The following is a 14,284-nucleotide window of genomic DNA, read 5'->3' as shown; positions in this document are numbered from 1 at the left end:
TTTAGCATAATAGTAGTTTGGAGCGAATTGAATATTTTGTTTGTATGCCTTTGAGATCGCAGGAATCACTTTTCACCATAAGAATCAAGTAGAGGCTAATACGGGCAAATGTGACTCCATGACTCACTTCATGGATTATGAATGGGGTGTAACCTTCACGGGTCAATCGTTGTCCCTTATTCGTGGTTGCCTTAAATAATTCATGAACGGTTTACAAGTTCCTCAAAAACTTGTCCGCGGCTCCCTACTTTCCTTGTCCGTAATCGTATTATGTCAATTCCCACTTCCTATGAGTGTCAAGCATATTCATCACATGCTTAATGTAGGCATGCTTCGAATGACTCCTACAGGTAGGAATATTTGATGGCTTTCAATGATTTTAATATGTCAAAAGTGAATTAAAGTTGAAATTTAAAAATGAATTTATGTTTACTTATTAAATGAATTAATAAGACAATAATATAATGAGTAGTTAATAAAAAGTTGCAAACTAAGGAGCGCTATAGTCAAATTAGAAAGATACAACACGTAACTTAACTCATTATATTAAGCACAATAACTACTAAGAGACATTGATAGTTTGATGGTAAATGATGATACAAATTATAACTCAATTATAAATTTGCATTGATTTTTAATATTTAGTATAGATGAATAGGCCTTGATATGTATTGCTCATGTGGAGCCAAATTATTACGGGAAGTGTGACACATGGAGATACCATGTTATCCCTTTAAGTTTTATAATATTATAGTTTTTAGATCCTAAATCCTAAATATGAAATAGAGTTATGTTATTAATTATTTTATTACTAAAAAGTTAATGTTATACAAAAAAACTCAAGCTTGTTCACGAGCTTTCAAGTCGGGTTCAGTGATAGCCAAGGCTTGTCTCATTAAGATTTTGAGCCGAACCCGAATTCGAGTCAAGCCTATATTGCGCTATGACCGAGTCAGAGTCTCAAGATTTTGACCAATTAGTTAGCTTATCAATCCACTTTATTTTCTTTAGTTATATTATCTAATAATAATTGCATAAACGCCATAATTACTAAATACTCCCCCTGTCACACAATACATGACACAGTCAAACATTACACACATGCCAATGCACTAGTCTGACTTTATTTTTATATAATTAAATATTAATGAAAATTTAAAAATTATATTATGAAACTTTATGTTAAAACATATCTAAAAACATATTATATGATAAACTATATTTTTATTATGTTAGTAAAAATTATAGTCAAACCTAATGCATGAATAGTGAAAAAAAGTCCAACATCTCATGTATAATGGAACGAAGGAAATTCATAATAGTTGCGCTATTTGTCTTTCCATGGCTATTGTGCGCCCTAATTTAATCATAAATATCTTTGATTATTTAGTAGTAAAAAAAATTAATATTTTGAAAAATAATATAGTTGTGTTCTACAAGATCATGCTTGACTATTTCCTCTGTTCTTTTTACACTTGTAACACTTCTCTTTTTACGCTTGCCGATGTATGATTTCAATCACTAATATCTTTAATTACCAATATGTAAAATTATAAATATTTGATATTAAAAAATTGTAAATCGAGACGAATCTAATAAAATCTCACATGACTATATTTTTTATTAGGTATAAATAATCAAAGTTAGTCAAAGTGAAATACATGATTAGTGTATAAGATAATAAACTGCTGTAATAAAAAAAAAGTACTCCGTGTTTAAATAAATGAAACGTTTTCTTTTTGTGAACGTATGCAAATGCAATATTTTGACTAAGGGCCTGTTCACTTCAGCTTAATTTCATTTCAGTTCAGCTCCCAATCAGTTCAGTTCAGCTCCTAATTTCCTTCTCTCATAAAATATTCATTTAAGCTCTATTCAGTTCAGTTCAGCTCATTTAAGCTCCAATTAGTTCAGTTCAGTTCAGCTTCAATCAATTCAGTTCAGTAAATGTGAATAGGCCCTAAAAATACCTTTAATTATCAAGAAATTAAAACTATAACAATTGAATATTAATAAACTATGGAGTATTCATTAGGATGTTCCAACAAGTACCCACAAAACTATATTTGTTCTTATCTATAAATCACAAACATTAGTCAAAGTAAATTAAATGAACAATTTGAAAAAGTCAAAATATTTCATTTATTCAACACGAAGGAAATAGCTAACTATTACTAAAATATTAAAATTTTGACTTTTTTTACGAGAAAATTTGACTTTCAAAAAGAAAATACAGCAATATTTTTTTTTAAGGAAAAAATTCAGCAATATCTTTTTTAAAGAATATACGGCAATTATTTAAAAGACGGTCTTATTAAAAAATTGGAATTAATAAACAGAAATTTTGAATTTTACCACAAAAAAATCAAAAAATTGTTTTTTACCACCAAAACTTCTAAAACTTTTATTTTACCACAAAAAAATTCTAAAAATTGTTTTTTACCACCTAACGTCAGGAAAACCGTTAAATCTAACGGTCGGAAAAAAATTTCTTCGAATTTCGTGCGCAAAACATGTTCTTCATAAGTTTAGGGGGGCATTTTAGTTCTACAGGACCAATTTGAGGTCAGAATTAACAAAAAATGATTGGAAATACCTCGTTTTGCATGTTTCATGCAAATTGATGTATTTTTAAACACTCAAAACGAGGCATTTTGATTTTTTTTGTTAATTCTGACCTCAAATTGGATCCATAGGGCCATAATGCCCCACAAAACCCCTAAAGAACATGTGTTTGACACGAAAATCAAAGAATTTAAAAAATTCCGTTAGATTTTTTACGACAAGTGGTAAAAAATAATTTTTATTTTTTTATTTGGTGGTAAAATAAAAGTTAGAGGTTTTGAAGGTAAAAAACAATTTTTTGATTTTTTTTTAATGGTAATAAGAGTAAAAAAAAAATCCTTAATAAAATCCCACTATAATAAAATAAAAAAAAAAAAAAAAAAAAAAGCTGGAGCCACGCAAACTAAATTTCAACTGTCTCCAACTTCCCGTTTCCCCAAGGTCGCATCCAAAAAGTGCCTACGTGTCACAACGACTGGTTGAATATTTGACTCGGCGGAGCCAGAGCCACCGGTACATTAAATTCCCAAAATACCCCTGCCTTTTTCTCTCCCCTCTCTTTCAATTTCATTTGCATTTGCATTTCATTTCAACCCCCTCTTTCTTTCGTATAAATTCATTTTCCCTTATCTTTTCCCAAATTTTGCTCTTTTAGAGAGAGAAAGTAGAGAGAGAAACTGAGATTCGTACGAGAGGTTAGAAATTATTCAAAATTAATTTCCAGATTTTTTTATTTTTTTCTTCCTTCTTCAATGGAGTTCAATCAATGGCGTGATTCCTTTCTCTTTGTGTTATGATCCCATAGCTTTCGATCTATTTCCCAATTTTTTCTTTGGAATTTGAAACGCTAACCCTAATTTTTCACCGAATTCGATGCAAATGTTGATTTGAATTCTTCATAAAGGGGAGAAAACTACAGATTTGATCGGATTATTGAATCTGTCGAAATTTTTGAATCGGAAAAATGCCGTCGCACGCGGATCTAGATCGGCAGATCGAGCAGCTGATGGAATGTAAGCCGTTGTCGGAAGGAGAAGTGAAGACGCTTTGCGATCAAGCGAGGGCGATTTTGGTGGAGGAATGGAATGTTCAACCGGTCAAGTGCCCGGTCACCGTTTGCGGTGACATCCATGGCCAGTTTTACGATCTTATCGAGCTCTTTCGTATCGGCGGAAACGCTCCTGATACTAATTATCTCTTCATGGGAGATTATGTAGGTCAGTTTTCAAATTATTTCTTTCTTTAACTTATGATATTATTATTACTCATCTTAGTTTTATTAGTTTTTTGGCTGGTTTTTATGATAAAAATTATTGATTAGGTAGCTTGTGGATTTGTTAGAGAGAAATATACTAGTCAAATGATTTGGAATGATTCATTTATGTTTTTAATTGATTGGATTTTTGTAATACTAGTATTATTAATTTGTGGTTTAATTGAATATTGTAATGGAATTGTTTTGCTGCATGAGCTGGAGGTTGAAGTGAATTCAGTTGGAGGTTGGGGATTGGGAGGGGCAACTAAATGAAGAATATGGCAGTTCGTAGTTGTAAGATTTTTGGGTTGAAAATGAAATGGTGAAGATAGCTAATGTCTTTGTTCTGTTTTTGGAAGGGGTGATAGTGGTGAGAGGAAATTCGTATATGTGGATGGATAATTGATGTAAATCATGTAATTGTATCCTGATTGTGATAGAGGGAAATTAGAGGAATCTTTATTTGGCAGCTTGGGTGTCGTCTGTCAAATCCTTATGCTGCACCTTAAACTCAAACTACTCAATCTTGTTTGTTTTTAGAGGTGCATAATTACTTGTTATACTTTGGTATTCGGTTGAGTAGAAGTTAATAGCAACTTGTGATGTGGTATTCTTCTCTTGAAGATTTATATCGGATTTTCAGCCTCCAAGCTTGTACTTACTCCGTTAACTATTAATTGCAACAAAGGGGTATTATCTGTGAGACATAAAATATTTATTTGTTGCAATTAATATTTATCGGAGGTAGTATCCGGGGGAATTAAGTTCATATGTTAGTTGCGATGAAGTTCAGAGTCTTCAGACTAATGGTTTCAGTTCAAGACTTTTGGAATTTATGTTTTGAAACTGGATCATGATAGATTGATAAATATATAATGATGACTGGGGCTGCAAACGTGAAGCCCTTTTATGGAACCTCTTCATCTTTGTAGAGTTTTACAGTTCTTTCATGAGAGTTTTTCCTTGAGATGTATTGATCTAAAGCATTTGTAGTCTTTAGCTCTGATTAAAGCAGGGATTATTTGTTGTTTGGCCATGATGGATTTCACTGAACTGTTTTTTTAAAGTATCTTTTGCGCTCCAATCTAGTGTCTTTAGCATACAGCCGTAGCTTCTCCTTATGACTTACGAGGATTATTGTGTTTAATTTTATACTTTTCACTGTGATTTCTACTGTTATCTGGTTTGTTTAATTGTATTACTCTTAATTTAGCTTTGTTTTCAACTTTCAATTTTCTGTGTTTGTGTGTGTGTGTGTGTGTGTGTTTGGGGGGGGGGGGGGGGGGGGGGTTGGAGGTAGTCTCATGATTTATGATAATAGTATAATTAATGTACATCATAGTTTCCAATTTCCATTGATATATTATCAAGTATGGTGGTGGTAGACTGGTAGTTGCTTGAATTTGATACTTTCTATTGAACTTGTGGTTTTGTTCTTTGCAGAACTTATGTCGCTGCTTTCTTTATCTGAAATATAAAGTGTCTTATAGTATGATGTCAAAAATTAGTTGATTGTCTGATCTAATATAGGAACTGGGTTAGGTATGCTGTTTTTTCTATGTAACTATGAAGTCTATTCCTGTCTTTCAAGGGTTGTTCATGAAGGATTTTCTTCTTGGCTAGTTTTTATATTTATAATGTGTTTTCAGATCACTCCATGACATCTGTTATAAACCTTGACATCATTGCATCAGCTAGTAGCCATGAAGATTTTTGTTGCTGTCCAAAACTTCACTTGTGGACCTATGGATTGTAGTCCTTATAAATGTTTTAGCCTACTCATCTTTTCATTAAAGTAACAAGATTAACTGGTGGAAAATTTTTCTTCAATACAAATTTTATAACACTTGAAATACTTTGGAGTAATGAATTGTTACTACTTGTTAATTTATGTTCTCATGTTTGTATAGTATGTTGTGACCATTGTGACAGGCAACCACATTTTTCCTATCCTAGCATTGCTGATTGTTTTGATGCTCATGGAAAATTGTAATTTTCATCGTTCTAGAACTAAATAGTTTAAGGGGGCATGGGGAAAACGTGTTCCTCTGTAAGGTTATAAATTTATTCATTTGCTTTTTTTTGTGCACTCAATTAATTTTTGTTATCTTATTTCACAGATCGTGGATACTATTCAGTAGAGACTGTCACTCTCCTGGTGGCTCTGAAGGTTCGTTACAGAGACAGAATTACAATTCTTAGAGGAAATCATGAAAGTCGGCAAATAACTCAAGTGTAAGGCTCTGTTGCTTCTTGTTTACAGACGAGCATCAATCTTTACGCTTGGCTATGCCTAATAGTTCCAAGTATTACGTCATTTGGAACTTTTTGTACCTGATTGTAATTAAGTAGCTGTTGTACAGTTAAAAAAATGTTCTATTTTCCTACAGGCCACACTTATTGAGTTGGATGTGGTGGTTTTCCTTGTTCAGGTGGATGTATAGTGTCTTCATTTTACCCAAAGGCTGTACTATTTGAATTTGCAGGAGAGATGTGTGACATGTAAACATCCTGATGTATGGAAGTTTATGTTATACTTGCATGGAACAATAAGATTGCCTTTCACCTTCCAATTTTTTCCCTTTTTTTTTTTCGTTTAATGCCATATCTATGGTTCACCTTTGAGTAGTTTCTGTGTCGTTTTAGATTTCCAATTGTTATTATGGTGGACCATATGATTGGAGGGATATATGAAGTATATGCGATAAGTCTTAGCTTTGTTTCAAGGTTGATATCTGGTGATGACCCTTCTGTAGCTTTTTTGGTTCCTTTCAATCTATCAGTGTAGTAGTCCTCGGATGCTTGTCCTTGGTGACCTAGCAAATTTTTTTTTTTTTTTTTTTCCCCCCCAGATGGAATTGGTGGTGTTTTGCTGTTTATATGCTATTTAGAATCTGATCCTTGTAGTTGTTGAACAAATGCACTTTCCCTTTGTCCGTGAATAGACAGGTTCAGATTCTTTATCTATCTGTTTTGTTAGCTAAAACATGATATTTGATTTATGTAAAACATGGAATTTGATTTATACTTTATTTTGTTCTTTAGGAACATTTTATATTACAGATAATTTTATTTTGGCTGCCAGTCATTTATCTTATTACTGTGATGATCTGATTGTTTTGTAATCGACCTTTCAGGTATGGTTTTTATGATGAATGTTTAAGGAAATATGGAAATGCAAATGTCTGGAAGCACTTCACTGATCTTTTTGATTATCTACCTCTGACAGCTCTTATTGAGAGTCAGGTTAGAGTTGATAATTGTTATTTTTTAGTGCTTTGGATTATTATTATTAATGAGTTTGTTAAGTTCAATGTATTATCTGCGTTATAGGTTTTCTGTCTGCATGGAGGTCTTTCACCATCTTTGGACACATTGGACAACATCCGAGCTTTGGATCGTATACAAGAGGTATGGTGGTGATAGTTGTTATAGCTATTTGAGTTGGCAGGTTCTGCCCTGGGTTTTTTTGTCTTTTGGATTTCTTGTTGTGCCTGTGTTTTTCTTCCAGTGAAAGTTCTTGAAATGCTTAGTATTGTTGCTTTCAAGTCAATAAAAGAAACATGTGTATATGGATTTTTGGATACAATTATTGTATATTGATTTATTGGGCTGATTTGCAGACTTATTTTGCTTGTGTTGATTTTGTTTCCTATCTTGGTTGTGTAGGTCCCTCATGAAGGACCTATGTGTGATCTGTTGTGGTCTGACCCTGATGATCGGTGTGGTTGGGGGATATCTCCTCGTGGAGCTGGCTATACTTTCGGGCAGGATATTGCCGCTCATTTCAACCATACCAATGGACTTACTCTTATCTCCAGAGCCCATCAGCTTGTGATGGAAGGTTTTAATTGGTGCCAGGTCTGTCAAAACCCAAATCCTGAAACATAGATAATTTTTTTCCCTCACATAATTTCATTTATCTTGTGATTTTACTTGCTAAATGAGCTTGAATTTTACAGGATAAAAATGTAGTGACAGTTTTTAGTGCTCCAAATTACTGTTACCGATGTGGAAATATGGCAGCTATACTTGAGATTGGGGAGAATATGGAACAAAACTTCCTTCAATTCGACCCTGCACCTCGACAAATTGAGCCCGACACCACTCGCAAGACCCCTGACTATTTTTTGTGATTTCAATAGCTCAACTGGCTGTTTGTAAAACTCTTTATCCTCGTGTTGCTGTAGATTTATTTAAAAGAGGATTTTGGTTGTTTGAGGATAAGTGTCAGCATCATTCTTTGCTTTGGAGTGGTCTTTTGCTACTGCTGTCATTGCTCAAGATATCCACAGTATTGATGAAGATTCCAGTAGTTTATTTGTATATTTTTCAGCGGGAAAGCAAGTAGCAGCAGTGACGATGGCAATATATTATTGTAATTTTACAAATTCAAGTTAAAAGCAGGGTTTTCAATGTGGTCACTTGGTCCCATTTTTGCCAACTTCTCGAGGGCGGATGGAATGTGCGGTGGATGATAATAAGCAGTAGGGGTTGGGTTTCAGGTGGCGTAGCTATTCAAATCTCCCAGAATTTGAACTTGAAGATCGTGCTGCTCATGTTAGTCTGCAGCAGTTTTATTTTTGAATGTTTTAATTATTCAAGTATACCTCATAACTCGTTCAATTTCCTTATGAAGCATATTTTTAAGTATCTGCTGTTGTGAATTCATGTTCAATTTGTATTGGACTTCGTAAAGTTTAGTTTAGCTTGTTTAGGTTTGCATTTATGTAATTTTGTTGTTCAAACATGAGCATTCTAAGGATGATACGGGGATATTGCAGAAGCAAACAATATAGGAATCAGAATTTTTGAGCCACAGTTCAGCACTCTCTAATTCATTTTATGTCCTGAACCTGCCTAATACACTGTACCATTGTACCGAATAGTTTAGGACTCCATGATTTTACTAAAATATTCGTTTGTGGTTGAGTAATTGAGTTGCTGTATATGTTTATGCTTGATTTTCAACTTCCACTTCTTTCCCTTCTACTTTAATTGTTTATTTAGTGTAATTTGGAAACTTTGCGCTTTGTCTTGATCGTTACATTAACCTTTGCACATAGTTTAGTCAAGGTTACAAATTGGGAGGAGTAGTTGGGTGGATTTGGTTATGTTATCACATCCTTATTGAATCAAACCCAAACAATGTTTAAGAGGTTTATTAAGTTAGATTATCTTGAATGGATTGGTTATGACTTATGAATAAGAGAAACTTAATTATTTTAATTAATTTGTCATTTATATTTTAATTTTTATCATCCACTTGCTTTCCCCTCTAAAAGTATCTCACTGGTCCTCCTTGACCTTAGATCGAAATCAAAATCTGAACACAGGATCAAGCTCTAAGTAAGTTATTCTTAATACTTTAAACATATCATGTCTACGCTTGAAACAAATCATAACTACGTTATAATTCTGTGGAATCAATGACTTCAACTTGGCTAGCAATCCCATATGATACTTACACAAAGTCAGACTAGAGTCAAGCTAATTATACATGCCACAGCAACAAAGAGAATAACAAAATTGGCCAAGAAAATATTACCACTTAAAACTTACAAGGAGCCTTATAATGAACTGATTAAGGTGAGGATTTGAGATTTTGTAGATTTGTGGGTGAAGACCTTTCATGACAGCCTATTACAACATTTACAAGAAAAGATAGAAGTAAAAAAAGCCTTCATTTCACTAACACAGCCATAGACCACGCCAAAAGAATTCGTTAAAACCTAGAGTTACTCTGAACCCTTGCATTTCCAACACCAGCCATCGCTACAGTTTTTTTCCGCCTGATGAATACAAATGATCCACTGACGAGCAAGAGACCCAATATAAGAACCTATTACATAGTTTAACAAAAAATATTAGGACATCAATGATTCAAAGTATACAGAAACAGAAGAAAACCTGCACAAAAACCCTGCAGAACCAGATGCACAGGTACAACAATAGAGAAAAAAGAATTTCATATGCACAGTTACTTCCAAATTTAGGATGCCAGCAAAATCTACACAAGATTGAGGGAGACAAATGGTTTAGAAACTCAAGCAGGCTCATCATTAAAGTAAATCAGAAAGCATTTCAAACACAAAACCAGATTTGCTCCATAAAGGATAATAAAAACAAGGAGAAAAGCTATACAAAGATCAATTAATTATATTTATTCAACCTTCAAATTTTCTCCAATTGTCTTGCTTGGACAATCCACCATCAGAAGTATCATGCATGACTCCTATTGCTTATGCAAGTAAAATCTAAGAGAAATAGCTTGAAATATACTAAGGGGTCCTACTTGCATATCAAAGGTGCCAGGGATCTAAGAGAAAGCCACAAGATGTAGGTGCTGGTTTTATTTCTGTGGATACAAAGCACAAATGCGAGCACAAAGTGATTTAAGACTCGACTCAAGGGGGGTGGCAGAGGAAGCCTAAGGCATGCCCGGGCTAGTGTAACTGATATGTAGAATGCTTAACCAATCCATTCCGGATTGACCAAGGGTTTGATGTTTCAGGTTCATCTTTGGCAACTGTTCTTGGACAATGGGAGAAAGCCCAATCCGGCAATATTGCGTGAGTGAAGAAGGGTAATGCCCACAACCCAAGAAGTTGGCAAAGCCAACACAACATTAGGGCCGTCCCCTTCATTCTATGCTGAACCCAACCAGGGCTGTAAAAGCAAAAACAAATAGGAGAGAAGAAAAGTAGAAAGAGGGAAAGAAGTTTAGTGCTAGTTCTTAAAACAGACTAAATAAACCTGAACTAAGTCTGATCTCATTAGGTGGACTTGGTTCATGTATGCTGTTACTATATAGCTTTATCAAAGCCAAGACCTTCAGTAAATCAGAACAAAAAATCTGTGGCATGCTGCATGAATCAAATGGCATCCTTCTGTTATTTTATTGAGTACAAAGTGAAAAATATTGTTTCACATCTTCTCACTTGTGCACTAAGAGGTCTCCCAAACAGAGGGCATCCCTTCTGCTCTTCCTATTAACTGTATTAAGTACAAAGGGAAAAGTATTGCATCACATTTTCTCACTGGTGCATTAAGACATCTCCCACAAATAGGGCACTTATTCCTCTCTCAAGCCCTAAATCACTTCATATTTCTGGAAGATCGTTTAGAGGATCCAATACTATGCCCATAAATGATCTGTAACTGCAACAGCCAGCATTTTGTAAATTCCTCTTGAATTCAGAGGGGACACAATTCTTAATTGGACAATTCAGAGCCAGCATTTTATCTTTGCAACACAACTAAGCACAATTCTCTAAACATGAAGGACACGTAGATTGCAGGTTTTTAGCATCTTTCAGCAAGAATTGAGCACACCTAGTTGCATGAGATCATTACTTGAGCTACTAGTTGACAAAGGTAATTTACCTAAACTCAGCGACAAAATAAAAGCGTCAATCTTGTTAAAGTTGATGGGATGGAAAAACATGGTCATGGATAATAGCTATTAATACAGTATCAGTCATACAACCAACAATTTATAGAGCTAAAGAACGCACTGTCATCCAAACAAAGCTTAAACCAAGTTATGAACCTTTGTCCATAAATATGTGAAAGAAAAACACTAATATAAGAAAGAAGAATAAGTAACGTTTTGGAAGACAAGAACTGAGAGCTTATCTTCATATTTGAATTTCTTAAAATAAAATAAATAAATAAATAAATAAGTGAATGACAGGCAGAATTACGCACCTCAAAACCAAGAACTGAGAGCTTCTCTTCATTTACACCCTGTATACAACTTCTGTAGGTCACATACTCTAGGGGTTCACCTTTTTGATTAGAAGACTTGTCTGTTGCTAATGTCCTGTGCTTAGTTGCAACATTGTCTGCATTAACAGATCCTTCTTGAGTAGATTGGCCATTTTGAGGGACATTACCAACTGTTTCCTTTTTCACATCTCCAACTTTGATACACTTAAAAGGAATACGATATCCAGTTTCACTACAGCGATATTTGTCGTCTTTCTGTGATTTAACAGATATCAATTGATTAGCTGCTAGCCTGACAGCAAGCATGTTGACACAAGAAGAGCAAAGTCTAGCAAAGTAACTAAGATTATTGTATTTTATTTCACCTACTAGTCTCTAATCACAAATCATCAACAATAGTAGAATCATACAGTATGAATGTATGATGCTTATACCAGCATCCAAGATATTCAAATGGTCAAGTATTATACGAGTAATACATAAAAAGCCACAAAGAACTCTTCCAAAAATCAATCATCTCTGCGCTTAATGCATAGTGATAAAATTAACCTCCTAGAATCTGGTACATGTATAAGCATTTCAAACACCAATCATGACTCCTTACTACGCAGAAAAATAGAAACAGGTATTTGTATATTTCAAGGAAACAATGCCACATCATTGGAATTCCCAGAATGTTTAGAGCTCAAACCTCCCAATTAAATACTTCGTAGCACTGAAGAAGCCAGAAACAACTCAAGCAGAGCATATTGATCAAAATTTACCTCTTTAATTACATGTTTAAGAATTTCGGGTTTTGCGCCCTTACTAATCAGGCGACACAGCAAGATAGAGTCAAGCATTTCAATGATTTAAGGAAGCAATCTCATAACTTTTTAATTCCAAAAACACTCAAAGTTTTCAACAATATAGCATTAACTGTAATCTCAAACACAGAAGCCAGATCACATACCCAAATGCTGAATTAATTCCATAACCAATTTCCCATAAAAACTGATCCAAATCAAAAGGCAGTTCAATTCAAATCAACCAAATTCAAGCAAATTACACAAAATTAATAGAAATACAAACAAATTTTAAAAAACCAACATGAAATTGATGAAATAATTCAGAGAAAGAACCTTCTCAGAATACTGACAGGAAACGCAAGGACCGGAAGGGGAGCATTCAAAAGTAGTATTCGAACCATCTGATTTCTCTTTAAACCCTAAAAGTTTCCGACGCCCAAATCCTTCTTCTTCATCGTTTGTTCTGCTTCAAAAATCAAATTTGATGACAACCCATTAATCTACAGATAGAGAGAGTGGAGATGGTGGTTGATGATCGGAACTTACAGTTGGTGGGAGAGTGAGAGTTGCAGAAGCGACGAAATGAGAATCAAAGCGACAAGAAAAGATCGAGGAGATAGAATGTGTATTGCAGACGAACAGTTTATCATGGAAGTCATGGCTGACTCACGACGGTGATGATGGGTTTGTATAAATGTTTTCTGCGCTGCCATGGCAGATCATGACCAGATGTATTCTCTTTCAACTTGTTTATCAAAGGGCAAATACGTAACTTCAACTGCTTTCTGAAGGATACTTATGTAATTTGCGAGATGCTTGAATTAACTCTGTTCAACTCTAGTTATTTGGCGTTAACTCAACAAATAAACATAAGTTCAACTCCTTTATTTTAGCATTTAACACCTATAATCAATTGTCCGGTTGTGGAAGGAAGCTTATTGTAGTGAGATGGTTGTTGTTTCATTATTGTAGGTTTTGACTGGTGTTGTAGCATCAGAAGCTGGAAATTTGGGTAATTATGTGTTAATTAGGTGTTTTCTTTAAAATAAATGATTTTCCATGTGTTTTAGTATTGTAGTGGATGTAATTTTATTTTATTTTTTGGAAAATTTGTCTAGGACAACCTTTTATAACACATTTTTTGTATGGGACAACATTTTAAATTTTTTTGGCAAAGTCAGACCTTAATTAAAATCTTTTTTGTTAAGGCAGACCAACCCCCACTTTCAGACCATTGACCATCGGATTCCGACGTTGACTCCCACGTGACTAGCACATGCTCCTTATTTCTTCTCATTGCACCCCTTTTCCCTCCAATTTTCTCACATATAAACGTCTTTTCTTCTCAAATTTGCTCGTTCTCTCTCTCTTCCTTTAATTCATGGCAGAGACGTCAATCGTTGCCCCCTCATTAATGGCAGAGACATGAAGCCCTATTAATTCGTCAACCACCAAGTAAGAATTCAATTCAATTTGCTCAATGTTAGAAAGAGGAAAGTTTTCCTTTTTAGGTAGGTTTTGCTTCATTTTTAACTTTCTACTTTTGCCATGGGGTAAACAGAGAAAACGAGCTGCTCCATCAAGACAAAGGAAGAAGAGGGGCACTAATTACATCATAATCGACAAACCTAGGTACCAATACAATTGTATTTGATAAATTTTAAACTCAATTTTTGCGGAAAAAAGTAGTTGTTTGGTTGTAGTGCATGTGTCGTTTTAATTAATTGTCTTGATTATTCTTTTGATTATGATTAAGTACTGTACTTTACAGTAATTTATTGATTAAAGTTGCTAATTTTGAATTGTTCATCCACTAATAAAGGTTCAAAGTACAATATGGTCCACTCCTTCATACATTACCTTAACACATATTCTAACCAAAATGCCATTAAACCAAATACAACTTCAATAACTAACCAATAACCTTAACAAAACAGAAACTAAC

General features: G+C 34.2%; 2 protein-coding genes across 3 annotated transcripts; one reads left to right on the top strand and one right to left on the bottom strand.

Annotated features, from left to right (window-relative positions):
* The first annotated feature begins 3,194 nt into the window (after window positions 1-3,194).
* LOC145562526 (serine/threonine-protein phosphatase PP2A-2 catalytic subunit) lies at window positions 3,195-8,639 on the top strand. The gene is made up of 6 exons (XM_081622829.1): window positions 3,195-3,782; window positions 5,941-6,055; window positions 6,958-7,066; window positions 7,154-7,231; window positions 7,490-7,681; window positions 7,783-8,639. The coding sequence occupies exons 1-6, from the start codon at window positions 3,530-3,532 to the stop codon at window positions 7,954-7,956; spliced, it is 921 nt and encodes a 306-aa protein (XP_081478955.1). The 5' UTR covers window positions 3,195-3,529; the 3' UTR covers window positions 7,957-8,639.
* A 563-nt stretch (window positions 8,640-9,202) lies between these two features.
* Window positions 9,203-13,085, bottom strand: LOC145564090 (uncharacterized). 2 transcript variants are annotated; one of them, XM_081624435.1, is made up of 4 exons: window positions 12,886-13,085; window positions 12,673-12,805; window positions 11,531-11,806; window positions 9,203-9,662 (listed from the first exon to the last, which is right to left on the bottom strand). In XM_081624435.1, exons 1-4 carry the CDS (start codon window positions 13,050-13,052, stop codon window positions 9,546-9,548), a joined length of 693 nt encoding a protein of 230 aa, XP_081480561.1. In that variant the 5' UTR covers window positions 13,053-13,085; the 3' UTR covers window positions 9,203-9,545. The 2 variants fall into 2 exon arrangements, with proteins under 2 accessions (XP_081480561.1, XP_081480562.1); XM_081624436.1 differs by having other exon boundaries at window positions 12,673-12,802.
* Window positions 13,086-14,284: the final 1,199 nt, after the last annotated feature.

This window comes from Chenopodium album, chromosome 10 (genome assembly GCF_948465745.1).
Source record: "Chenopodium album chromosome 10, dcCheAlbu1.1, whole genome shotgun sequence".
In the NCBI taxonomy this organism is placed as follows: Eukaryota; Viridiplantae; Streptophyta; class Magnoliopsida; order Caryophyllales; family Amaranthaceae; genus Chenopodium; species Chenopodium album.
This window is presented reverse-complemented; position numbering and strand designations above follow the sequence as displayed.